At 36.9% G+C, this 26,018-nt stretch overlaps 2 protein-coding genes across 5 annotated transcripts in view; one reads left to right on the top strand and one right to left on the bottom strand.

The window, feature by feature from the left end:
- LOC122555847 (paired box protein Pax-3) overlaps positions 1–18,143 on the top strand; it is an 88,621-nt gene extending 70,478 nt beyond the window's left edge. For 2 of the 4 annotated variants that reach the window (XM_087993685.1, XM_087993686.1), the window contains 2 exons: positions 14,153–14,399; positions 14,605–18,143. In XM_087993685.1, coding sequence (XP_087849811.1) covers positions 14,153–14,399; positions 14,605–14,798 — 441 coding nt within the window. In that variant the 3' untranslated portion in view covers positions 14,799–18,143. Of the gene's footprint in view, positions 1–14,152 lie in introns of all 4 variants that reach the window. The other 2 variants (XM_087993687.1, XM_043702049.2) reach the window with 2 other exon arrangements.
- The window catches only part of LOC148148327 (uncharacterized), a 102,725-nt gene that overhangs the window by 7,650 nt on the left and 69,057 nt on the right, over positions 1–26,018 (bottom strand). The gene's annotated exons all lie outside the window — the stretch shown is intronic.

A 26,018-nucleotide genomic window follows, 5' to 3' on the forward strand; every position in this document is an offset into this window, starting at 1 on the left:
ATTATCCTTCTGTTTTATTCTATCCTTTCAAAATATTTACACAAATTACTTTTAAGTCATAAAAGATAGGTATTATGGGTAAAGACCAAAAAGTGATATTGGGTCAGGAATAACATAGGTTTAACCTGGTTGGAGGTGAGGGAGAATTATCTGTGCAACTGTGGAGTAAATAATTCCAATGTTCAGAGAGTCATTCAGTTGTGAATTTAACTTAATATAACTTCCATTACTGACCACCTCATAGGTTTCCTGAACTAAGGGCTAAGAAGTGAAACTGAAATTTTGGGAAGCCTTCAAACAGTAAAACCTACTAGCTGTAGTTGTGCTTAGGAGAATGGCTACTGCATCAACAGTACTTCTGAAAGTGTGCTACTTACATTTGACAGGTGTCTTAATTTCTTGGAAGTCAGGTCATTTCTCAAGGACTTCAAATCATTCAGATTACCAATTACCTGCTATCACCTTTCACATTGAGGTGACCATTAAGTAGTTGCACGTTATTTCACAGGGCAGTGGGGTTGGGTGCTCAGAGGCAGCTACAAGGAAACAGGACCTTCAACACAGAATCTAAAGGCAAAGCATGATCTGTTTCAGAATGCATAAAACCAGATTCTTACTGCAGGTTATTGCTGGCATCTCCAGTTTCCTGGAACAAAACCAGTTTCCTGATGGAGAAGGTGAGAAATTGGCTGCCATGATGGTCGCCACCAGAGGATCACACTTACCCTCAGTTTTTGACTTTCGCCAAGCTTTGTGGTCCCTTCTCCTCCAAGTAACAGCTTGTGTAGATGGAGGGAAGAACAATATTAGTGGAGTGTGACTGTGAGGCAGAAGTAGCTGAGCATGACGTGAGTGTTAGCTGCTCAGACGAGAATATAAAGGGATGCCTAGGAAAAGAAGAAAGTGTATCTGCTAGATGCACTAGATTTGATGAGTACTGTGCAAGGGATTGTTGGAAAAAAACATATGAGTATGGAGCTTAGCAGCTAAAAAAAAATGTTACTTTACTCATCTTTCAAACCCTTCCAAGGTCCTGCATTCTCTTAGTGCCTTGTCTTCAGGTTGGAAGGACCACAATTGCACTGCTTATTTCCATGGCTGCTTTCATTCTTACCTGCTTGGTTGGACAGGCTTGCTCTTTCCAACCCTGTCAAACATGTGCTAACGTCAATTCCTCAGACTCAGCAGCAGGAACTCCATGTAAGAGTGAAAGACAGGATTGTGGACTTCCTAGATCTCTTTTTGTTGCAGACAGAAATGATCTGTTCTCTTTAGTGCCAGTGAAGTATTTTTATCCATAAGAGGTATTTGTTTCTTTACTCTGAGTGTGAATGCCAAATTAATTATTTAAAGCAGTAAGCTTTTACAAGTTTAAAACAACAAAAGTTATTTATTTATCTCATACTTATCTTGAAAATAGTGCAACATTTCCCTTACTAATTTCGCACATCATCTTTCATGCACAAAGATTATACACAGATATAAGTAATATTATTGTTATAACTATTTTAACTCTTTCATGTCAGGCCTCTGGCTTCACAGATAAGGTTGAAGTTTGAAAGTTGAAATGTGGGTCTTGTAAAGTGAAAGATTCTCAGCAGTCTGTGAAGTCTCTTGTCAGGTATTCAGGAGGTTTGTTCTCAGGTGAAGTCTAAATTGGAACAGACTGAGGAGTTCTTCTCTCTGATAGGATCTCCCACAATGAAACTAATGCTAGTAATTACCTTGACTGCTTTGATGACTTGCAATTCATTGAAACGTTTTTCTGGTGGATCTCTATCTATAAAGAGTCCTTGCTGTTTTCAAAAGTGGGCAGAAAACATGGCGGTCTCATCATTTTACAAATTCAAAGTCCTTCTTCAAATAAGTCATGTTAATATCGATTCTACATCCTATGATGTTGTTTAACACTTAAAGAATTTGAGATATTCAATGTCTTTGTGTTTGATCAATGCATTCAATTTCATGATTTGGAGGTGCCAGTGTTGGACTGGGGTGGACAAGGTCAGAAATCACGTGGCACCAGATTATAGGCCAACAGATTTATTTGAAATCACAAACTTTCAGAGTGCAGCCCCTTAGTCACTTCACCTGTTGGATTATAACCTGGTGTTGTATGACTTCTGACCTTCAATTTAATGAGTATACTCTTTAGATTGGTTTCAGGTACATAATTGATTCATATTAGTATAGAACATATATTTTGTTCTCTTTTGAGACTGGTTTGATCGAATTATTGGTCTACTGGCCATCTTTTGGAGACTTTTGAGTCCGGTTTGAAAGATAAAATCGCCTAATATTTCATGCCGTAGGAATTAAAATATCATTTAACCATTCTGACCTATCGTGGATACCTTTAACAATAGAAAATAGTTTTTTAGCAGATTTAGTGAGTCACCCTAATTTTGCTGACTAGTTGAGACACCCTGAAATAGAATGCTAAGCTGTGGTTGAGTTAGGGAGCCATGCCAATGCAAGCCAGCAGTACAAACTGGCTCCTAGCTCACAACTGAGCTCTGGCCCATTATGTATGGGTTTGTTTCAATCAAATGTGACATACTGGGTTGAAATTTCCTCCCTGGTGTGGCATGGATAATGGCAAAAAAAAGGAAAAAATACAGTGTGAATGAAACATCTATTCTCACTGGGAAAAATGCTCCTGATGTTCCCCTCAAGCCCGTGAATGGTGAACTCAGTTTCTTATTGTAGAGTGTTTATCACCTTATTTCCATGCACTTGCATCTCATTCAAATCCCAGCTTGCCTTGTTTATGTGCCACTTCCATTTCCCTTCTTCATCACAGAGAAACAATGATGCAAATTTCTGATTCTCCAAAAGCTTGTGCCATCAATGACTACTTCAGAACAACATTTTCCTCTACCTTTTGAAATTGGCAACCCCACCTGACCATATCATGCTTGTTCTCGGACGAACTCAGACACAACTTCACCCCTTCAACATTATACTTCAGAGCTCAGGGACACTTACAACATGGGAGCTTCTGCCAGGTCCCTTTCCAGGCAGGGCCATTTTCATTTCATATCTCTCAGAAACATAACTGTTCACTTGGAGGCTGCCAGTCTCTGTGTACTTCTCATTGCTTTCTTAGCACCAATTACTGACTTCAGGATTGACTCAAAGGCTGCCAGGTTCTGTGTGGCTAGCATTTTTTCTTACCAAATGTTCAGTAACAGGCAGCCAGTTTCTGTGGAGGCAGGCAGCTTGTGACGGTGGGCGGCTCTGAACAGTCAATGTATCAGTCAGTTAGAGGGTATGGCTCTGTGGCTCCATGCTGTGTGAGCATCAAACCTGCCAGCAGTTTATGTGGCAAAAAACATTGGCATGTGCTTCAAGCGAATGGAGGTATGACCAAGTCAAGCAAGTGTAGGGTGAACAGGCACTAAAGTCAGTCACGGGGTGCTGGCAAAGTCCGTTACAGGACTTGTCAGATTGCGTCCAGCCAGGCACTGGAATTTGGGGATCTATGTCCTTGTCAATCCTAGACTTTTTGCCATGGTCAGCTTGCTGCACTACTAAGTGTTCCTTTTCATGCTCACAACACTGATTTGGGCTGCAATCTATGTCCAGGTTGGCAGGGTTGATGGTGTGACCTTCTGCAGTGATCAGCTGGTCAGAGGACTGCCCTCCTCTCCAGCAGCACCTCCAAATCCCTGTCCATGAAGTAGGGGAGTAGGCCTCCTTTTCCTCTGAAACGTGGGTTTGGCGTCTACGGTCAAGCGCCGCAGTATAAGAACCAGTCCCTGGCTTATGCATCTGAAATGATATGCAGTTGGGCTTTAACTGTGGGGTCAGAGGCTTGAAAGCTGGAGGATCCCTGAACCGATAAGTGTTTCTACACAAATCCCTGAAAGAGCCACCCAATAGCCTAGCTGTATAACTAATGAGGTGAAGAGTGGAAGATTAGGTGAAAAAAGTCACTTTGAGTGATGGCAGCCCATGTGCCATGAATTTCACTCAATTAAACACTTTAACTTGAAAATGGGAAAATTCTATCCACTGTCTCTGCCTGATAGTGTGTGATAAAGTGTTCCATGTTCTATTAACACTCTTTGTGAAAAAATAGTACTTTTAACTTCTGTCTTCATGCTTCAAGGAAGCATCCAGCCTGTACTCATTTATGAATTAACCAGCTAGTTAAAACTGTCAGTTAGTAAGTCATTGTTGACCTTTTTCAAACAGTTCATTATTTTGAAAACCTTGAATGAATTCCCTTGGAAGTTCACTATTCTAGTGAAAATAGATCTTTACTCTTTGTATCTGTCCCCATAAATATAGTTTCTCATTCCTGGTCTACTTTTTATAAATTATTGCTTTAACCTTTCCATTGCTCTTATAGTCTTCCTATATACTGGGGTCCCCATAAATGAAAGCAGTATACCAACTATGGTTAAATTAAATTTTGTGATAATTCAATATAATTTTGTGCTTTTATGTTAACTGCTCCTACATATAAACCTAGAAGATCATTAGCCTTTTTTATAATTTGTTTATGTTTGCATTACTGTCTTTAAATATCAGCACTCATGTATTTTTCTGTTCTTCCTCTATGTTGAAAATGTCATTTTAAATACACTTCCTTCCACTATACTGTTCCCTAAGTGTATTGTTGAAGATTACATTGCATTGAAATGGATCTGCTGTTTCTCTGGCCAGTTTGCTAATTTGCATTTATTCTCCTGTATTTTCCTCACAATTTGCCACGCTGTTACGTTAATGTAAATAACAAACTTTAATATTATTTCTCCTTTTTCCAACTCATTTATATAAATGGAAAACAGAGAGATTCTATTGCAGAGCCTTGAGGCATAGACCTACCAGTCCAACTTAAAAGTCAATATTCCCCTAATCTCTTGTTTCTTTTCCCAATGGCTACAGTCTCTGTATTACGATTCACCTTAATTTTGACATCGAGTATCTTATGTTATGTTTTAAGTGGTGTTTAGTTCTTAGTGTCTCCATGTTGAATATAACTGGTGTAGAAAAGCTCCCGTACAACATACAGAATCTCTCTCATTTTCATTGCATGAGCACATTACCTTCTGCTATCATCTGTATTAACATCTAGAAGTCGATCCGTGACCATATCCTTCCTTCTTTCATGCATGATATAGTGATTAGGGTAGCAATCTTGTATTCCAAGACTGTCTCTCTATTTTGGCCAAAAACTTGTATTATTTCAGCCTATCATGATAACTAAAATCTAATTTGTTCAAACATCGATATCTGTTTTAGTTATTTATCAATACACTATATTTAGTAATCAGACAATTTGTTTTATACTAAATAAAAACCCTATGATGCAGAAGACAAAACTAATGATTAATTAGCTATTTAAATTAAAAATGTATTTCGCAACTATAAAGGATGGAAAATAAAATCTAATGTGTAATATACTTTTTTTAAGATTATTGAGTATGAACATTAGTTTTCAAATTTTTACTTTGTCATTCTATTTCATGATGAACTGGAAATGATTGTCTACAATGATTTATATTTCATGCTAACTACCTTTCTCTTTAGCTTTATTTGTTGTAGGGTTGACACATATCCCTTTTATTTGTATAGATGTATTTTGACTTATTCCAAACAGGTACACATCCAAGCTATGTAACAACCATAATGGATATATTAGAAATGTAAAATAATACAATGCTTAAAAAAACCCTTTTCCTGCTATGTTATATCATCATTATTCGTTGTGATTTCTAAATATGAAAATGTTATGAAAGTTGAAGATTGAGACCATATGAGCAGAAGACAGCAAAATATTTAAATGTCACTGGTAAGAAAATGGAAAATCCTTTAATTTTCTAGTAACACAATTTGATGCACTGGTACACCATCAGATTCATAAATTCTAAATTTGAAGTCACAGAGCAAATTCCATTTCATTCTTTAGATTTACACAGGTCTCAAGCCCTTAGAAGTTCTGTTACAAATTGGAGACAAAATAATGTGGCATCAGGTACTTAAAAAAATCCACAAAGACTTAAAAGTTGATAAAATCACAGACGTGTAAAGAACTGTATGCATGTGAGTCTATAGTAAATATACCCAAGGTGGTGTTAACATCAAAGTATTTTACTGTTCTGTCAGAGATGACGAGAATTATATATGGGGTCCAGTGATAATAGATCTGTGACAGTCAACTGCACTTTAAGGTTGTATTTGTTGTACTGACTAAGATTCTTTAAGTTTCATATGGTAATCTTTGTTTGACTTACATAATTTGAAAGTGGACTTTTTTTTTCTGGTTATTGACCTAGCCAGTAGCAGCTGGAAAAAGTTTGCATAGATGATCAATTTTGTGAACCATGACGACAATATTAAAGTTCATGCGCTGGGAGCAGTTTGTGATGTTTTCAAGTTTGTTTGCTTATTTACTTTAAGCCAGCTGTAGGACCAGTTGAAAATATTGCCCAGGAAAAGAGAAACTGTATACTTCAGCTTTGGTGTTATCAGGCTTACAACAGTTTTAGGTCGATTGTACATTAGGAACAAGTTATAATACTCATTGCAAGAACTGCATAGTTCAGTTTTCAGGTGTTTCCTCTTGTTATAATGCAGGTTTGAATATAATTAAGTCAAATGTTAAAATGTAATGCTTATACCATTTCAGCTTTTGCTGCTTTACCTTCTAGCATTCAGTGCGGATGTAGCATTAAGACCTCTGTGGTGAAACCTGCAGAAAGTGAATTTGATACAGTGAAGTTCTATTTAAAATGAAACAATTCCAGTCTTTCTTACTATTTAAATAAATTTGGAGATACATCTGGAATTACAACAAAATGATTATTTACAATAGTAGAGCTAAATCTCTGTTGTTAGCCATAAAGTATCTCACAGATCAATAGAAACGAGTGCCTTTAATTTTATATAATCTTTACTCTCATTCAGTTTTATGCGATATGTTGAAGACATACTGTGGCTCCATATTTTTTCAATTTCAAACAACAGTGTGTTCAGGGCGGTAAAGTTATGTTGCACTGTTCTACAGTGGTATAATAGAGGAAATACATGAATATATGAACACATGCACAAATTTCTATGTGCTGGCTCTCATATCAGTAAAATTTCCAATGATTCAAAAGTTGACAAGATAGTGAACTTTAGATATGAAGTTATAATGGGAAGCTAGTTGGTCTCTTTTACAAGCATTTTTGAGTTAAAAACATCTTTCACAAGCACAAATTAAAAGTAAAACTAAATACAACTGTAGATTGCTAGAATAATAGTACCTATCTGCATAGAATGGTATGATCTATTATGATTTAAATATAGTTAAAACATTTACAGACACATTTTGTGAACATTCGTTCCAGTTCATCCATAGGGAACTGGTTTCTTGGTCTATATGTGTGCTACATGCGGTGAATTTTAGTTTAAGCTTAGTATCTAAAATAGATATTGATTCAAAGTTGTAAAAGGCTGCAATCCTAGCAGATACTCCTGGATGGCAGTTATGTTATACTCAGAATTGCTGAGTCAGTTGATGAGCACCAATTAACAGTGGGCTAGCAGGTAGGAGGCACAGCATCTCTGTGTGCTTTGTTTGATGCCAGACACTTTGCACATTGATAATTGGGCCATTTCCGAAAATCTGCAGGGAAAACTGTGGCATATTGTTTCCAAGCACTGGTGTATTATTGGTTATTTTTGCTGATCTTAAAGTGAAGTTAGGTTGGAGAAAACCTGTAAATTTTGAGAGCCAATGTTCTAAGATGCTGTGATTTAGAACAATTGTGGAGTGATGTGAGCAGTGACCCACAATTAGACTAGCCCTTAACTGCTCATGAGATTATTACTTATTAAGATAATCTCATCATGGTCTCGTTTTTCAAATATTAAAAAGAATGGAGGCTCTCATCGTGTTAACTTTTCTATTAGTTACCGTTCCCAAAGTTTGAATATAATGGTACTGTCTAGATCAATCTCATGTGGAGATATTCATTGTAACTGAACCTGAATTGGTTACTGCCTTCAGTTTGTTAAGGGTCAGTAAGCAGTGTTCAGTTGCTTCCTGATTTGAAACACTGTATAGATTAATATAAACAATAGTTCTTTGGAAGCAAAACCCCTAGCATTTCTGTAGAAGATACATTCTGTGTGACAACATAGATAAACTAAGAGTTAACTCTAAGCTTTTCGTAACAGCTAAAGTTCTGCCTGTATTTCCCTTGTACACTATTTACAGAACTTACTAAAAAGGAAGATTGGTTTTGTTAATGCGTTCTAGTGTAGAGCTCTTAGTACCCATGTCACCATAGGTAAACAATAATGAAGGGGCTCAAATACGGCATGAATTTTTTTAATATAAAAGGCAAAATATAGGCTATTTATGTCAGAAATATGATTACTTTTGCAATTGCAATATATGTTCAGAGTGCATGGACCAAAGATCATCTCCACTCATAAAGGTTCCATCTCATTATTTTCTCAGTGATATGACTTAACAAGTACGTAATACATTTCCAGGATTTCAGTCAGAATGTTATATAAGATCATAGAAATGCTTGTGTTTTAAAAAAGATCTGTGGTTAAATTGCCATATAATTGAAAAGTAATGCAGTCTTTCAACTTTGGAGAAGGGTTTAGTATCATTCCCATTCATTATAATTTTCACTATGAATTTATGAATTCATCTCAGTGCTTAATACCAAGTTAAATTAATTTTTGTCGTCTTAGCTTTGTTCCCTGTGGACATTAATGTACGGAATAAAATGGTGCTTTTTTTAGTAATCTCATCTGAGAGAGGCCAGAGGTTGAAAATGTTGGAAAGGTTCTTTTTCAGAGAGAACTGGTAATGACTGCACTGTTGATTGAATGCCAATTCACATAGATACTTATTTTGTCTGTACCCTGCCTCATAAGGCTTGCAAAATTCAAAACTAAGAATTGTCGATTCTCCAGAAAATTCATCTTTTACTCTTGGGCATTCCGAGAATCATCTGTTTATGGATGGAACAACCCTGGTACCACAGGCAGGGGGTAGATGCTATAGACTAGTCTTGCTTTCATTCAGTTCTTGCAGTATGATTTGCTGCAGACTAGTTCTGCCCTTCCTGTAACTCCATGCTTTAAGTGAGAAGGTCACATTGAAATACCTTAACTGACACACTGTGCCTTGAGGCTACTTTCTTTTTCTTGTTCTCAAAGAACCATGCAGAAATTACTAAAATCTAATTATTTTGCTGTTAATCAACTGCAGGTTGATTCCTGGAGCATTCTTATCAGCAGTAAACCACTCAAGGGCTGAAAACGTTACTCAACGGACATGCAGGGGTTTATCACAAACATTTGTAAAAGAAATTGATTTCACTGAATTTTTATGGTGAAATATTATTGGAAATCCATGTATGTGGTTAATAGGTTCTGTAATCAACATGTATTTGAAATGGCTATTATTGCTTGATGGTTAACCAGTGATAAGACTGCAGCAGTTGGACCACTATCTAAAACTCACAAAGAGTGCATTTAATCCTAATTTTATTTTATGATTGGATTGGATAAGATTCTGCTTGAAATCACAGATATGATTTTTCAAAATAATCCAAATTAATCTTTCAGAAATAAATGTCTTGTGACACCTCAACAAGTGAATCTTCCAAATGTATTCAAGCAAAACCAAACATAAGACATGTTATTCAGTTCCAGAACATTTAAAGTGATTTCTACCTCCCCACATCCAAAAGGAGCTGCCTCAAACTCCACTGTAGCTTCACAGGATCCACCGCCCCTCAGTATCTTCTCCAAATTGTCATTCTGTACTTGTGAACATAGACTGTGACTGCTAACATGTTTTAAACTTTCAATTACATCAGAGCTGAATTTCACCTTGTGCTATATTGGTGGACACATCTTTTCCAAGTATATTCATGCAGCGCAGTAGTCAGGCAATGACTATCTCAACAGAGAACCTCATCTCCCCTTTTAACATTCAGTATTACTGATATTAGCTAACCCCCCAACCTCAACAATCTGAGGGTCATCATTGACCACCAACTTAACTGGATCTACTATATGTATACATGCAGTGGTTACAACAGCAGGTCAGAGGCTACAAATTTTGCAACAAGTGACTCACTTCTAGACTCCCACCACTCTCCAACTTCTACAAGACACAAGTTGGAAAGGTAATGAAGCAGTTTTTACTTGCAAGGACAATTGCCTTCCCAACAGCACGCAATAAGCTTGGCACTATTTATGATAAAGCAGACAGTTTGATTGGTACCCCATCCATCATTTCAAACATTTCACTGAGTCTGCCATATCTGCCAAGTATGTCACCTACAAGATGCACAGTAGCAAATAACCAAGGCCACTGAGAAGAACATCATATGTGTGGGAACACCACTACTTCCAAGATTCCTATCATCTTAAATACAATTGAAACTTGGAATTATGTCACTATTCCTGCATTGTTGTTGAATCAAAATTCTGGAACTTGCTGTCAAACAAGATTTTGGGTAGCTTTACCACACCAAATGAGGTGGTTTAAGATGACAGCTCATAGCCACTTTCTCAATAAATGGAAATAAATCCTCATCTTCCTCCTATGCTCAAATCCCATGATTGAATATAAAGAATGGATCAATGAATAATGATAGTATCAAGGTACCAGGTTAAAATTTATTGGAATCCTGACCAGTCCTGCACCCCCTTCTATCTTGTCTATCTCATCTCACAGTAGATAATGATAGCGCATAGTTTCTCTGCTGAGATCTGTTAATAAAATAAACAGCAATGATCAAATCTGCAGGACTCAGTATTGTGCTAGGCAGTGCATTTATCTAATGAGCCTCGGGCAACACTAAAGCATCAACCACTAAAATAATTAAAATTTAAGAGTACTAAATCAACTTTAGGGGCTGCCATCCTATGTTATGAGTAAAATTCTCATTGAGCATTGAATTTCAACATATAAAGTCAACCACCATTGACTGCTAATTTGGCATCTAGACTCCAATGTGACACTTAAATATACAATCTTTCTCTGAACATCAAAGTTTTCAATTTATTTCTCTCATTTTAATCCCCTTCAAACTAAATACGGTTAATCCAATATCAAAACTGTGCCTAGAGGGAGTGGTGCAATTTAAAAGTTCAATCAATTTTGTCCAAATATATAATTTTACTCAATATCCTTGTCACATTTGCTTTGATTGAGCAATTTGATTATACAAAGAGTTTGATTTAAAAAATAGTCTATAGTTCTCAAAAAGTCAAATGCACATATTTTGGACTGACTGAGCTTATTTGGAATCAGACCAGTTTAAAATTTAATCTGTTGATTTTACAGCAAGTCACCTAAATGTCCAAGTTGTTTTTTTATGCTGAAACATTAAGAAACAACTTACATAAAGTGGAGATTGTGTTGCAAAATTTTCCTTCCAACTTTTCTTTGTTCTGACAATGTCGAAGAATGATTAGCACTTATACATTGCATTAGTGGACATTCAGGGTCATAGAGTGACTTTTTAAGCAACAGGAAGCTTTAAAATATTTAATCCTTTCACTGGCATTCCTCCAAATATATTAAGATTTTGCCTGTGGATAGATCCATACAATTGAAAGAATACCACAACGCCTTGGGTCATAGTAGAGTGTATCGAGTTCCTCTTCAGAAAAAGTCGAATTGTTCCTTATGAAGCTTAAAAAAACTTACTTTCAATTAAAATTATTCTTATGAGGATTTCACCTTTTCACTGTTATTTGATCCTAAAATTGGTCCACAGATGTAAATTGCCTTTGACAGGAAATTACTCTTCAGTAGACTGCCCTGTACCTGTGTGTAAACTGACAGAAAGTTTACTTTTGTGTGCTGCTTTTTATGTTTGTGGAAGGTGATACTGCACAAATTTAAAGCAAAGAAACACTCCATTGTAACCTTTCAAAATTTGACTGGAATCTGTAGGAGCCCATTTAGTTTTGTGTCTAAAGTTGTACCTCAAGCTAAGGAATTTTTTAAAAAAGGAAAATTTAAACCATTGCTTTCTAAAATCAGCAATTTGAATGACAGAAGTTGACCTTAAATACAAACCAATCAGATATTTTCCAGCAATCTTTTTTAAGTTATCAACATCTGGAAAATATAGAAACATTCGGTTGGTTCAAGTGGAGATTTTCCCTTGTTCTCATGAGTTGGGATGGGGGTGGGGAGAAAAGTTGATAAGGTGATGCTGTGTAGAAGTCAAACCCAGAAGTTTGATATGCCAGCTAGTCTTTTCCTGACCTGAACTTTTGTGTGTGTTTGTGTGTACTCCTATATCCTGGCACAGTGACATGGATTCCTGCCAAAACTCTTTAAGTCGCTCATTGGCAACCATTCTCATTTTTCTACATGATCCACATGCAAATATAAAGAAGTCTAGAAATGAAAAAAGAATTGCTGTGGTTGTGGGTATGTTCGCCCAGCTAGGAAGATGATTTGCAGATGTTTCGGCCCCTGTCAAAGTGACATCTTCGGTGCTTTGGAGCCTCCTGTAAAGCGCTGCTGTACTGTGTCTTCTGGAATTTCTTTGGTTCCCTTTCTGCTGCTTCAGCCATGACCAGCTGTCCCTCGTAGCTATTCACACAGATGACAAGGAAAGACAAATTCGACTGGGACAATGCAACAATCATAGGACAAGCTAAACAGAGGACAGCCAGAGAATTTCTAGAACATGGCATTCAACCATGGACTCCATCAACAAACACATTAACCTAGACCCAATATATTAGACATTACAATGAACAATCAGAACTAGCAACTGGAAGCAGCAAGAACAGAACCAAATAAATTCCAGAAGACACAGTACAGCAGCACTTCACAGGAGACTCCAAAGCACTGAGCATGTCACCTAGACAGGGGACGAAACATCTGCAAATCAACTTCCCAGCTCGGTGAATGTACCCACAATGATGGCAGCCAGTATGCAAGCTACAAATCTTTACTGAGTGCACGAAAAAAAAAATTGGTAGGATTCCAGTTCATTCTTTTTGATTTTATTCAATTTCTGTCATTGTTTGAATACAGTTAGCTGAATTTTCTTAAGTCTACTACTATAGGATTTGGGTCACAAGGCTGTGAAGAATGTGCCAACTCACTCACTGAAGACCTTTATGGATATGGGATTAGGCCAATGTGGAGGGCTAACATACCATTACAAGTTTTTGCAGCATTCACTATAGAACCGTAAAAATTGTTACCAGGTTTCAAATGGAGGTGTGGGGCAGCAGTGGCAAGAATGGTAAGCAAAAGTAACCTGCCTGGGTTCTAGGATGATCTTCATTGACTTTTATATACAAAGTGCAGGGAAAGGGCATTCTGCCATTGTCTTGGTGAAGGTTGGTACTGGAGGGAATTCATGTTGGAGAAACTTAATACCAATTTTTGTCTCAGTGTTTCAATCAATTGTCTACCTGATATGAGGCTGTACACTGTAGGATGATCTATCGTAATGTAAGGCTTCATCAGTCCCTTAATCAAATCAACTAAATAACAACACAAGAACTCAGAATAGGCAATAGAGCCTCTCAGGCCTGCTCGACCTGTTAATATGATCATGGCTGATCTCACTTCAGCCTCAACCTTGCTTACTTGTCCACTCTCCATTTCCCTTTAACCCACTAGTAATTAAAAATCTATCCATCTCTTCAATTTTACTCAATAGCCCAGCTTCCACCACACTCTGAGATAATAAACACCACAGATTCATGACCCTTTGAGGGAAGTAATTTCTCCTCATCTCTGTCTCACATCTGCTACCCCTTATGCTAAAGCTTGACTTTCACAAATAATGCCACAGGTTATGTTTACCTCATAAGTTCCTTATATTAGATATTGTATATCATTGTCCTGTTCTCATAATTTGAACTAAAAGTAGAGTGATTTGAACTAAGATAGGATGAACCCTACCTTTGGATTACTGCAATATGTTCTGTAGTTTGTATTGTGCTCATGTTGTGGAATCCACAGAGAGTGCTAAACAAGATTGCAACTTTAACCTTCGGGGTCATAAACTTGATGCGTTATGATCTGCAAGAGTAGTTTCCAAAATACTCTACAATTATTAAACCATTATGCATATGCAAATAAAACATATGTTTGACATTGGTATATTATTAACAGTGCTGTTTTTCATTGCTGCAGGTAATGGGTCTCCTGGCAAATCCTGGTGGTGTTCCGCATCAACCACAAACTGACTATGCTCTATCACCACTAACTGGAGGTCTGGAACCTTCCACTTCAGTATCTGCCAGCTGCAGTCAGCGGCTGGACCCTATGAAACCTCTTGACAGCTTACCCACCACTCAATCATATTGCCCATCAACTTATAGCTCCTCAGGTTACAGCATGGATGCAGTCGCAGGATACCAGTATGGACAATATGGGCAAAGTAAGTGCCATGTAAATCTAAGCAATACATTTACCTATAAAAATGCTTACCCACCCCATCCTTCATCGATTTGTATAAAAATGTGTGACTCAGTGTACAAACTTTGATGCATGTAAAATTCAGTATGACTTAATAGTCTTGTATACAAATATGTTTTGAAATAATTACAAAATAAATTGTTCATTTAGTATGTTTTGGCACATAGTGCAACATCCTAGCCACATGCACAAGGAGAACATGCGGATGTTAAGAGGAGCATGTTCGTCTTTGGTCAACATTTTAAAGTTGATTCAGCGGAACCATGACAAGGGGAAGGATCAATATCACCTTCAAGAAATTTCAGAATTAAATTATATTAAATTTGAGAAAGAAAAGTTGACATTTTTCTATACTGTGTAGTTGTATTATCCGAAAACATAATCCCTTACCCTGCATTAGGATAGCATTTTAGACATTGGAAGTTACTATATTTTGGCTGGATTTCATTCAAACGTTTTCTCCTTTAATTCTAATAGGCTGCCAAACATCTGTTACTGTAGAAATACTCAATCTCATGGCTGTAAATGTCTGCTTTTATAGCATGCAGCCAGATGATTCTATATTTTTTACACTAGCTGGACTATAGCTTTAATTAATAAATAAAGAACATTGCTGTTTAATTATTGAAAGCTGTCCTTTAATAGTTTTAAACCAATTATTTTTAAAAAAGAAATGTTTGCTTTTAACTATCGTAACAAAATCTTAGTCAACATTGCTGTTGTATTATTGTCTACATACATGACACAATATTTGTTTCTCCCAAATTGTGCCACCCAAAATTTCACCCCATTATTCTCAATCTCAGTTTTCAATGGAATAGAAATTTGGTAAGTCGCATCATAATTTACTTCAGAAGCACACATTTTATGCACAATTCAATGTAGAGAATGAAACCTCTCTGATTCTTTACTAATGCACTATTTAATACATTGAGTCAAATTCTATGTATGTTATTTGGCCAGCAACTAATCCCTTTAACATCGACAGGTCTAAAATGCCATTAAACTAAAATGCAGAAGAAAGTTACAAGACCACATTAGCCAGTGAGCAGAGTAGAATTTCAACCTGTGAATAGTTTTGCACATCATATTTATTCTATACTTGTGAAGGCTTAAAGATGTTGCAAATTATAAGATCACATTAATTGAAAATTTTCTTCTCAGCAACTGAGAAACCAAATAAATTGGTTATTGTGATCACAATGCCACTGTTGGTTTAAAAAGAAAGTTAGGACAGCAGAAATAAAAGTTTATTTTGGGAAAAAGAAACTTCATCATATTGAGCTCACTGGAAAGGCAACAAATTGGGCTATATTGTTCAGATAATGTTTACTCAATATCCTCAAAAATATATTACTATGCACTTAAAAGTTTTGCCTATTTTTAATGAAACAGTTTTGTTGACAGGCTGAGTTAAAGCACTATATATAATTATCTTCAGTGCAGTCAGCAGCATCTTGATATGATTAATTGCTGAGACCTAATATATGCTTGCCATTTATGTAGAACCTAAGGCCAAGGTCTGTCAAAAAATAAAGCAGCCACTGGAATGTCACTATTAAAAACACATGTTCCGATAAAACCCAAATCAGGCATCATCTTGGACAATATTCCTGGATCCGTGTGGTACTGTCAAACTTGTCCTAATATAAACAAAGTAACCCACATAGTTTTGGCAGGTCATGATTAGCCCTGACAACATTGTACCTGCATTTGACATGGCCCCTTGCAACGATGTTGTCACAAGAAGAATTCCTAAGTTTCTTTTACTTCCATTACAGGTGCCTTTCATTATCTGAAGCCAGATATAGCATGAGTGAAAATTTCCATAAAAAGTTGAAACGACCCTTGTTCTGGACCCACAAACATAATGGGACTATGGTACCCACAACGGTTGGATTCCCCAGAAACAAGCCAAATCTTGTCTTTTTTTGATAATGGTTTTCATTTGTGATCAAAGGAAGAGTCCCTTGTTCTAAGTTTTGGTATAAATATTACTTCTGTTGCCTTAGACGTTGGGTCTTCCGTTTAGAGAAGAAGGAGAAAATTAATTCCCATTCGTGGCCCACACAGATGATTCAGGATTTGGGGCAAGCATTCATTAAATGATGAGTAAGAATTATTTCCAATTTATTGCCACTATAATGAAATAGAGTGAATTTCTCAAGCATTCAATATTATATATATATATTTGTGTAATTTGATCAGAATTATAGTGAAATACTAATTTATAATTTTATTGGTGACCTTTAATTCTTGCAAGTCTTCCAAAGGACCATTCTCAGACAATAAAAACAATTCTGCTTTAAAACATTGTATTCTTTTAAATGTGAATGGCATGGCTTGTGAAATCAAATCCAAAATATAGTAGCCATCTACTGCATTAACTTATATTGACTGGTTACCTGTGTATCAAAATGTACTTGTTTGTTCAACAATGGCTTATTGACTCTCATTAAATTGTGATACACTCATTTTGGCTTATGTCCAAAAGTAACTTTAAGGACACACTTCCTTGATCATTTAAAGGATTGTTTGCCATGTTTATAGATGGAATGATTACAACAGAAGTATTTTGAAACAGCAGTCAATGACAAAACAACATCTAAACAAGCATATTTTCCTTCCTTTTAAATCTAAATGTTTACCATGATAGGCATTCTGTTTTCTGTCTCGGCCAATGATAGATCAAAATGATTAGAATAAAGGACCAAGGTAACATAAAGGAAGGCTTTTGTTTAGTCAGAAATAAATGGAGCTGTTTAAAGTTCCATAATTAGGTAAATTACCAAAATGCATTCAACACAGAAAGAACAAAAGCAACAAACTAACTCCACCTTTAGTGATGAAACAGCAATGTGCAATATTATGTACTTCTGTCTACCATGGTACTTCTTGGAAGTATTGTACTGTATTCAATTTTTCTTGACATCATTGTAATTTTATTGGTTGACTATATAAGATGTTTACTGGCAGATACTTTGTGCGTCACTTTGGATGTACAAGAGCTGAGCAAAATATACATTTCGTTGATATTGTACATAAATTCTTACATGTAAAATTGGTGTAGAAGAACAATATTGTAAGGTTTATATCATGGACTGAAAACCATATCCTATTTTAGTAAGACTAGAGAAATGGTATGTGTAGATAGTGGGAAGTTCAGGAATTGTTCATGATGGGCTTTCTGCTAAGTGCTTAAAATATAGTGGCAATTTGGACATGACCATACAATCTGTTACAATATGATTCCAGAATCATGCAGAAAGATTGGTAGCTTGATGTTTCTATCCTGGTAGGAGTTTGTGGAAACATTTCCCAGGACCTCGTCCATAAACATAATTATAATAATCAAATCAACCTGATAAGTTGTTGCATTGCAATATAGATATTCATAGAGAGGTTATTATTTATTCCTATATATTCAACTATCTTAGAATTTAGCATGTATCTCATGATATGTACATTTTTGCTTAGCATGTAGTAACAAAATAGATAATTACTGCCATTGAGTACAATGATCTAGATAATATGACCTCTTCTGTCACATGCTGGTTTTAAAGGGTGATGGAACTGAATGTTTTGCAGTGTCAGTCATCCAACCTTCTGTTTGACATTTGACTGCAAAATACAGCCTTGATGTAAAGATTCTCTTTCCTGTACAAACACAGTGAATATTTACTATTTATAATAAAAACGCTAAGAAAATCAACAAATTGAAAACGAGTCCTATTTATGAGTCTTTTTGTTGTGCATGGTGCAATGGATATCGAATGTTCGACTTTTTTTTTTGGTTTGTGAGTGAATCGACCACAGATGGGCTTTTATACAGAGGACCGGGGAATTTGGTCAGATATTTGGTGGGAAAGGGGAAGGACATTTGTGCTTTTGGGGCTATACAGAGATACTGCCACCACTATAAAATATTGGTAAAATAGGAAATTAGACTTCCGCAAAGACTCATTAGGTAAGTTCACTGTTTACTCTCAAAGTGACCAGGAAGATTTCAAGTTCAATTTCTATTTCACAAAGAGAGCTGATCTGAATTTGGGAGTTGTGACATTGGATTATAATTTGTTACAGCACACCAGGTCTTGATTTGCTTAAATCTAAACTGGTATACTCGAGTAAATTATAATCTGACGTGTTGGGAAACTCTATGAGCAATTAAAATCAGCCAAATACTTACCAGTGAATGTTCTGCCTGAATGTTACTGCTTTTGGTCTGAACCTGTTCTCCTGAAAAAGTAACAATAGAATAGCTGCAGCACACAAAGTCCTTATTATGTCACAATTGGAAATCTCGCAACGACTGTCAGAGGCCTGCAGTCAGATACAATACCAGCTCTACTATTTTGTCCTAAATGGACGAAGGTAGAGGGCTAGCGAAAGAGTATTGTCTGTAATTTATCATTTTACTGAAAGTAGACATCAATTAGAGTGCATTCCATCACATTGTGAGCCCTATATTATTTTTGTTCTCTCTGTTGAGGGAGTGTTATATTCTGATTCCTTTTTCTCATCATAACCCTGATATGACTGTAATATAAAGTTGGTTCTCAATCTTCTGACCTTCTATTCTTCTGTCATCTACTAGAAGTGACCAAAAAAGATGAGTTATGATTGTTTATTCTCCATATTAGTTGCCAATTTTACAACTGTAAAGGTTTGACATGAAATGCAATGGAAGTATAAATAAAGTGTCAATTTAATAAGCAGTAACAGATCTTATACCAAGACATTAATCATATTGCTTTGGAGAAAACAGCCTGTCAAATAAATGAAGATTGATTGTAAATCTGATATTGATGTTGACAAGTATTTTGTTTCTGTAATGGACATCTGACCTACAGTGCAAGTTTTATGTTCAAGCTGCAAATTGAACATCTATCCAATTGTATTGGATAGAAATAAATTTCATACAGCTAATGAACATCAATGAATAGCAAGGAATCATAGGCAAATGTTTTCCAAAGCAAAACATCGTCTCACTTTAACAAACATGTCCTGTCCTGACATATCCTTTCCAAGTCCTTGGAGAAATAATATAGCTGAATATACCATAATTATCATCTTTGGCAGTTTTTTGCATTTTTGGTGCAACATACAAATGCAAGTTAGTCTTTTCAACCATGAATTACTTCCTTTAAGCCCTGTCCCCTGCCAACTTTGTTTTTATAAAAGATGCAAAAAGAATTGTATAGAGAGATAGGCATATAATTGTGTAGTCATGACATATTTTAGAATTATGAAAAGTAAGGGGAAACTGGGGATGGAACAGTGGTTTTCCAGAACAAGGAAGAGAAGGCTTTTTTCATGCAGGAGAAAGTGAGGACTGCAGATGCTGGAGATCAGAGCTGAAAAATGTATTGCTGGAAAAGGGCAACAGGTCAGGCAGCATCCAAGGAGCAGGAGAATCGACGTTTCAGGCATAAGCCTGAAGAGGGGCTAATGCCCGAAATGTCGATTCTCCTGCTCCTTGGATGCTGCCTGACCTGCTGTGCTTTTCCAGCAACACATTTTTCAGCTTTTTTCATACAGATACAGTAAGAGGGGAATAAATATCTGAAGGATGGAAATTGACCAAAGCAACACTTAATAGTTAAATAGTTAGGAGTTGAATTGTCAGAGGTTTAAGAAAGTAACAAATGTAAAAATGGAGATACATCTGGTGAGAAGTGAGATAGGAATGGACTAATACCCATTAAGAATTGTGAAGAATTGTGGCATGCCCAATTCAAACCTGACCCCTGACACTCCCAAATTTGACACTGCACCCCATCTACCAGGCCTGACAATTAATCTGTGAGTAGATAAGAATGAGTTAGGATAGAGCATACTACTAAGAAAAAGATTATGCACTTTCCAAAGCGCCAGAAATTTTAGTAGATGCCTACTATTTATTAAAACTAAATACGCAATGAATTTACTGTCATAACCTCACTGGACTTTTATGAATACTCATTGTCTAAGGAAAAGAATAATGACTTTATAAATTGCTCTTTTAATCACAAAACATTGTTACAGAGAAAAGAAGCATGAACATAAGGTATAGATATAGTTATCGGTAGTCATTGTTTCCCTAGGATGGGGGATTTCAAGATTGGGGGCACATTTTTAAGGTGAGAGGAGAGAGATTTTAAAAAAAGCCATGATTGGCAAATTTTTTACCCAGAGAGTGGAATGAACTTCCTGAGGAAGTGATGGATGTGTGTACAATTACAATGTTTAAAGGACCTTTGGATAGGTACATGAACAGAAAAGGTTTGGAGGGATATGGGCAAGGAGTAGGCAGGTGGGACTAGTTTAGTTTGGGATTATATTTGGCATATTTGGACCCAAGGGTCTGTTTCGATGCTGTATGACTCTATGACATAAATTGTCTAATAGGAAAATTTGTCCCTGGACCAGTAGATACTGAAAATATGGCTCAGGTTCTGTTTTGCTATTACATGGGCTATATTACATTTATGCACAAGTGTATACATATATTGATGCAAGATAACTTGCAAATATTTTGCAGTCAGTGGTGAAATAAAGACCAGGGAGGTGGGAGTAGAATGGATGGCTAGATGTTTTTCCATCTTATAGCACAATGAGATGAATAGCCTCTTCCTGCACCATAACTTCTCTGTGGTTCTCTGGTAAGAGAAACGCCAGTGACTTTGAACAAACCACCCACAAAAATGTACCAATTCCTGCAGTGGGGCTTTCTCCGTTTCTCACTGAAGTTTAAATCTGATGTCAAGTCAAGGGCACACCTTGGCATTGAACAGTTGTGATGTCAGCAAGCCTTTTTTGAAGCAGTCTCTCAGACACTAAACAAGAATTTAAAAACACCACAGTCTTTTTGCTTTCAATTTAAAGATTCAGATATTGAAATTAGATTAAAGCAGAAGTTCAAGTAAAGGCAGACAAATTTCTCACTGTAAAAAATGTGGAAATGTTTTTCATCATTATGGAGGAATTCATAATTCCACAAATATGAAATTGTTTCTCACTGAGACATGAGTGTGTTTAGCCGTAGTTATGAAGTTGGTATGCCATTAAAAGCCCAGTTATACACTATCTCATTCAACAAGGTGTAATCTTTTTAAGTGATTTTAAAATCAGTCTAACATATAGAATAGGTGATTGCAATGTAGTTTACAGTCTGTGGAAGCTACTGCAGTAATTAGATTAGATCCCTACAGTATGGAAACAAGCCCATTGGCCCAACCAGTCCATACCAACTCTCCAAAGAGTAACTTACCCAGACCCATTCCCCTGACTATGGGCAATTTAGCATGACCAATTCACCTAACCTGCACATCTTTGACTTGTGGGAGGAAACCAGAGCATCCAGAGGAAACCCACGTAGACACGGGGAGAATGTGCAAACTCCACACAGTCAGTTACCCAAGGCAGGAATTAAATCTGGGGCCCTGGCATTGTGAGGCAGCAGTGCTAACCACTGAGCCACTCTGAGAAAGAATAAAATCAGTAATGCACAGGGCAGTCCAGCAATCCTTCAAAAGATTAGTGCAAGCCCAATTTGGAAATGGCCTTTTTTTTGGTGTCATTCTTCTAGGGTCATAAGGGGCTGATTCCTCTAGAAAATCTTGGTCACTGCTCTTACCTGCACAGCCCCCACTCTAATGTTGTCTTTCCCCAAAGAGTCTGTCTGGTGGTTTTGAAGACTGTTGATATCCCAGACTTCTTGATGTGGCAGGTTGCATGATTACAATGCCCAATGGTCAGTCAATTACCACATAAACCAAAATCTGCCTCATAAATAGATGCTCAGATGGGCAAAAGAAGAACTACAAAAACAAGCCTAAAGAAGATGTAATGGCAAAATTCCCTGTCAGTGATAAAATAGTAAGTTTGCGGTCAGAGATTAAGCAATAAATTTTCAATCCTGGTTTCGGTACTCAACATTGGAACAATTTTCACCTCCCAACCTGCTATGTATGTAATTGCTGCTTAAAGAGACTGGGAGAGGTCACCTGGAGCAGGAGCTAAGGGAGGCAATCTAAGAACATTTGTGGAGCTGAGTGGACCCACATTAAAGTATGTCCTGTTCAAGTTTACCCTCTTTCTGGTGAACCACAAACATAATACAACCCTGAACTGCAGAACAAAAGTTTCAATAAGAAAGGCAGTATTAATCATGAAAGCAAATTTCGAGCCCAATTAAGGGCAGGGGTGCAGGGAGGAAGTTTGTCTAGTTCTGAGGGATGATTTAAAAGGCAAATAGCTGCAATGGTTTGCCATTATATGGACAATTGAATTGGCAAGACAGCAGAGGCCAAGAAAGATCATGGTCCTCACAAATGCCAAATGCTCATTTCTCAAGCAGTGAAAGCTTACTACTCAAGTGATGGAAGCTTCTTGTCACTGTATGATTGCCTCAGTCTATGTCTTTTTCATACTAGATGTTTCATCATGAGCAATGGTTCCCTGCTGTACTCTGAATTGCTGTGCACTAACGTGCCACAGACTGTTCACCCTTGGATACAAACATATAATGTAGTAAAAGGAGCCCTTTGGCCCCCTGAGTCTGACCGGCCATTCAATTGGATTTCGCATTATTAACATTTAAACTTTAATTCTTCCTTTTCCTGTCTCTTAGCAAGCTTGTCAATGTGCTGAACAGCAAATAAATTAAAGATGTGCAGACTGTTCATTCTCCCACCTCCCATGCTCTCTGTAAAAACTAAAGCACTTGAAGGAGGTAGTGGAAGATGGACACACCATCCAACAGTAGTATGTTCGGAGTTCACATGTACCTGACCTTGGCGCTATGATCAAAAATCCTGTTCTTTGTGAGAATAATCAAGCAAGTAGGCATAAGCACAAAGAAGCTCTGAATGATCACTTCCTCCAAGTATTCTCTTGGGAAGATCTGAATGACACATCCTTCCTGACAAGTAGTTATCCAAAAACAAAATTCATTGCTTAATATAACCTAAATGGAAAGTCTTGACAGGCTAATGGGGCTCAAAAAACTTCCTGGGGCAGATGATATTTATCCCAGTGTTGAGAGAGACACGGCAGGAATATTACTAATGGTTACGAGAGAGTTACTGGACATTGGGGAAATGTTAGATTGGAAACAGGCTAAGGTGATATCCATATTTATCTAAGGTGACAAAACAGACATAGCTAGCCACAAATCAATTAGTCTTTCTTAAATTCCATGCAGAAAGATGTAATTGATTATCAATAGTACATTTTGGGGATTATCCATACAGGAACAATTCAACAAATAGAAACTGCAAGGCAGCAAGACCTTGTAAGATCAATCTCCTTGACATCTGAGCAAATGTGCTCAAAAGTCCTATGATTTAAGTTTGTCTGAACTTCCAGAAGACACTTGACAAAGATTCACATGCAAGATTAGTTAAATTCACAATGTTAAAATGTCATGATTAGATTCGATTCCATTACAGTGTGGAAACAGGCCCTTCGGCCCAACAAGACCACACTGACCCGCCGAAGCGTAACCCACCCATACCCCTACATTTACCCCTTACCTAACACTACGGGCAATTTAGCATGGCCAATTCACCTGACCTGCACATCTTTGGACTGTGGGAGGAAACCGGAGCACCCAGAGGAAACCCACGCAGACATGGGGAGAACGTGCAAACTCCACACAGTCAGTCGCCTGAGGCGGGAATTGAACCCGGGTCTCTGACGCTGTGAGGCAGCAGTGCTAACCACTGTGCCACCGTGCCGCCCACAAACCCTGGGAATGGATACAAATTTAGCTGATACAGAAAAACCAAGTATAATCAGTTCAGGGTGTGGTGAATAGTGAGTGAAATATTGGATGACTCATTAATTTGTATCAATGACTTGCATTCAGAAACTAATGTAATTAATTTTTTCAGAGGATGCTAATCTAAGAAGGGAAGTTACATTTGTAGATGCAGCTATGAAATTCAGAAATGAATTGGACCATTTATGTATCAGGCAGAAAACTTGCAGGAGAAATTTATTACAGGTAACTCTAAAATACCACACATGAAAGGGAAATGGACAAGACAAGTACTCAATGAATGATATTCAAATGGCTAAAGGATGAAATTGCAACACTGTAGATGTGTCTGAATTGACCTGATTCTTCACATATGCAACTAATACAGAGCAACAATTATGAAACCAAGTTAGAGGACATTATGAACAAACAGTGAGGAACTCTAGTACACACTTTGCACTGAATCTAATTCCAGTCATCAAGAAGTTAAAGACAGACACTCCACAATTGGAGGAGAGCCAAAAGCTGCTCCCCAGTGATAAAGGTTTGTGATATGACATACATTGGGAGAAAATGGGATTCTCTCAGAATCTCGTAGGTTTCCAATAGTGGCAGTGGTGACCACAGTAATTCACAATTATGCATGTCTTACAAAACCTTAATGCAAATCGGTAAAAAGAATTTGTAAACAATTTAAAGAAGGTATTCAAGACAAATTTCCAAAACAACATGTTGAGGAAACAACTGTGCAACAAGTTACTTTATTTCAAAGTAATTTGTAATTAGGGTTCATTAGTAAGCTTTTAGTAGATCCACTTGGGAATAGTGATCACAGAGTTAGAGCATTAGCCCATCAACATCATGCCAGTGCTCAGCAGAGTATGTGAATTGTTCCCATCGCACTGCTTTATTCCATCTCGGCTACAAATGTATTTTCCTAAAATGGTCATTCAGTTTCTTTTTGATATAGTTGTTCATCTTTGTTTCCACTAACTTCGTGGGTGACAATTTCTAGCTCATTACCACTTGCTTTGAAAGAAAGTTCTTCCTTTATTCCTCCACTCTATCTCTTCTCATAACCTTAAACCTGTGTCCCCTAGTCCTTGTACCATCAACTAATAGGAACAACTTTTCTGTGTCCACCTTATCTAAGCTTGCCATAATCTTGTATGTCTCTTTCAAAACTGTTTCAAGCTTCTTTACTCCAAAGTAGAATAATGTAAGGTCCTCCAACCTACAATTGTAGCTAAAATCCATTATCCTTGGGAACCATTCTGGTATTGTCTGCATCTTCTGAAGGATAATTCTACCCTTCCTAAAATGTGGTAATCAGAACAGGATGTAATACAATAGTTGGGGCCTAACTAGGACTTTGTAAAAACTGAAAGAACTGTTCATGCTATAAATCAGAAATGAAACAGAAATTTCTGGAAAAGTTCAGCAGGTCTGGCAGCAGCTGTGGAGAGAAATTAAAGCTAATGTTTCAGGTTGGTGACCCTTTCTCAACTGATGGTATTGGAAAATATTGGTTTATGTGCAGAAGATAGAGCTTTATAATTGTTCAGCATAGCTTCTCTGCTATTGCATTCAAAATCTCTATTTATGAATTCTAGCATACATAAGGTTTGATAACTGTTCTCCATATATCCTGTCACCTTTAAAGATCTATGCACTAGTATCCCCAAGATTCTCTATACCTGTGTACTCTAGAACTATGCCATTTATTTCATATTAAAAATATAAGTAACTCATAAAGTATTAAAAAATAAACATTTAAAATAGATTTAAAAGTATGGGGTCATCCATTTAAGACAAAAATGAGGTAAAATAGTTTCT

This window comes from Chiloscyllium plagiosum, unplaced genomic scaffold, assembly GCF_037043375.1.
Source record: "Chiloscyllium plagiosum isolate Xiang-an unplaced genomic scaffold, Cpla_swu_hap1 HiC_scaffold_13, whole genome shotgun sequence".
NCBI lineage: Eukaryota > Metazoa > Chordata > Chondrichthyes > Orectolobiformes > Hemiscylliidae > Chiloscyllium > Chiloscyllium plagiosum.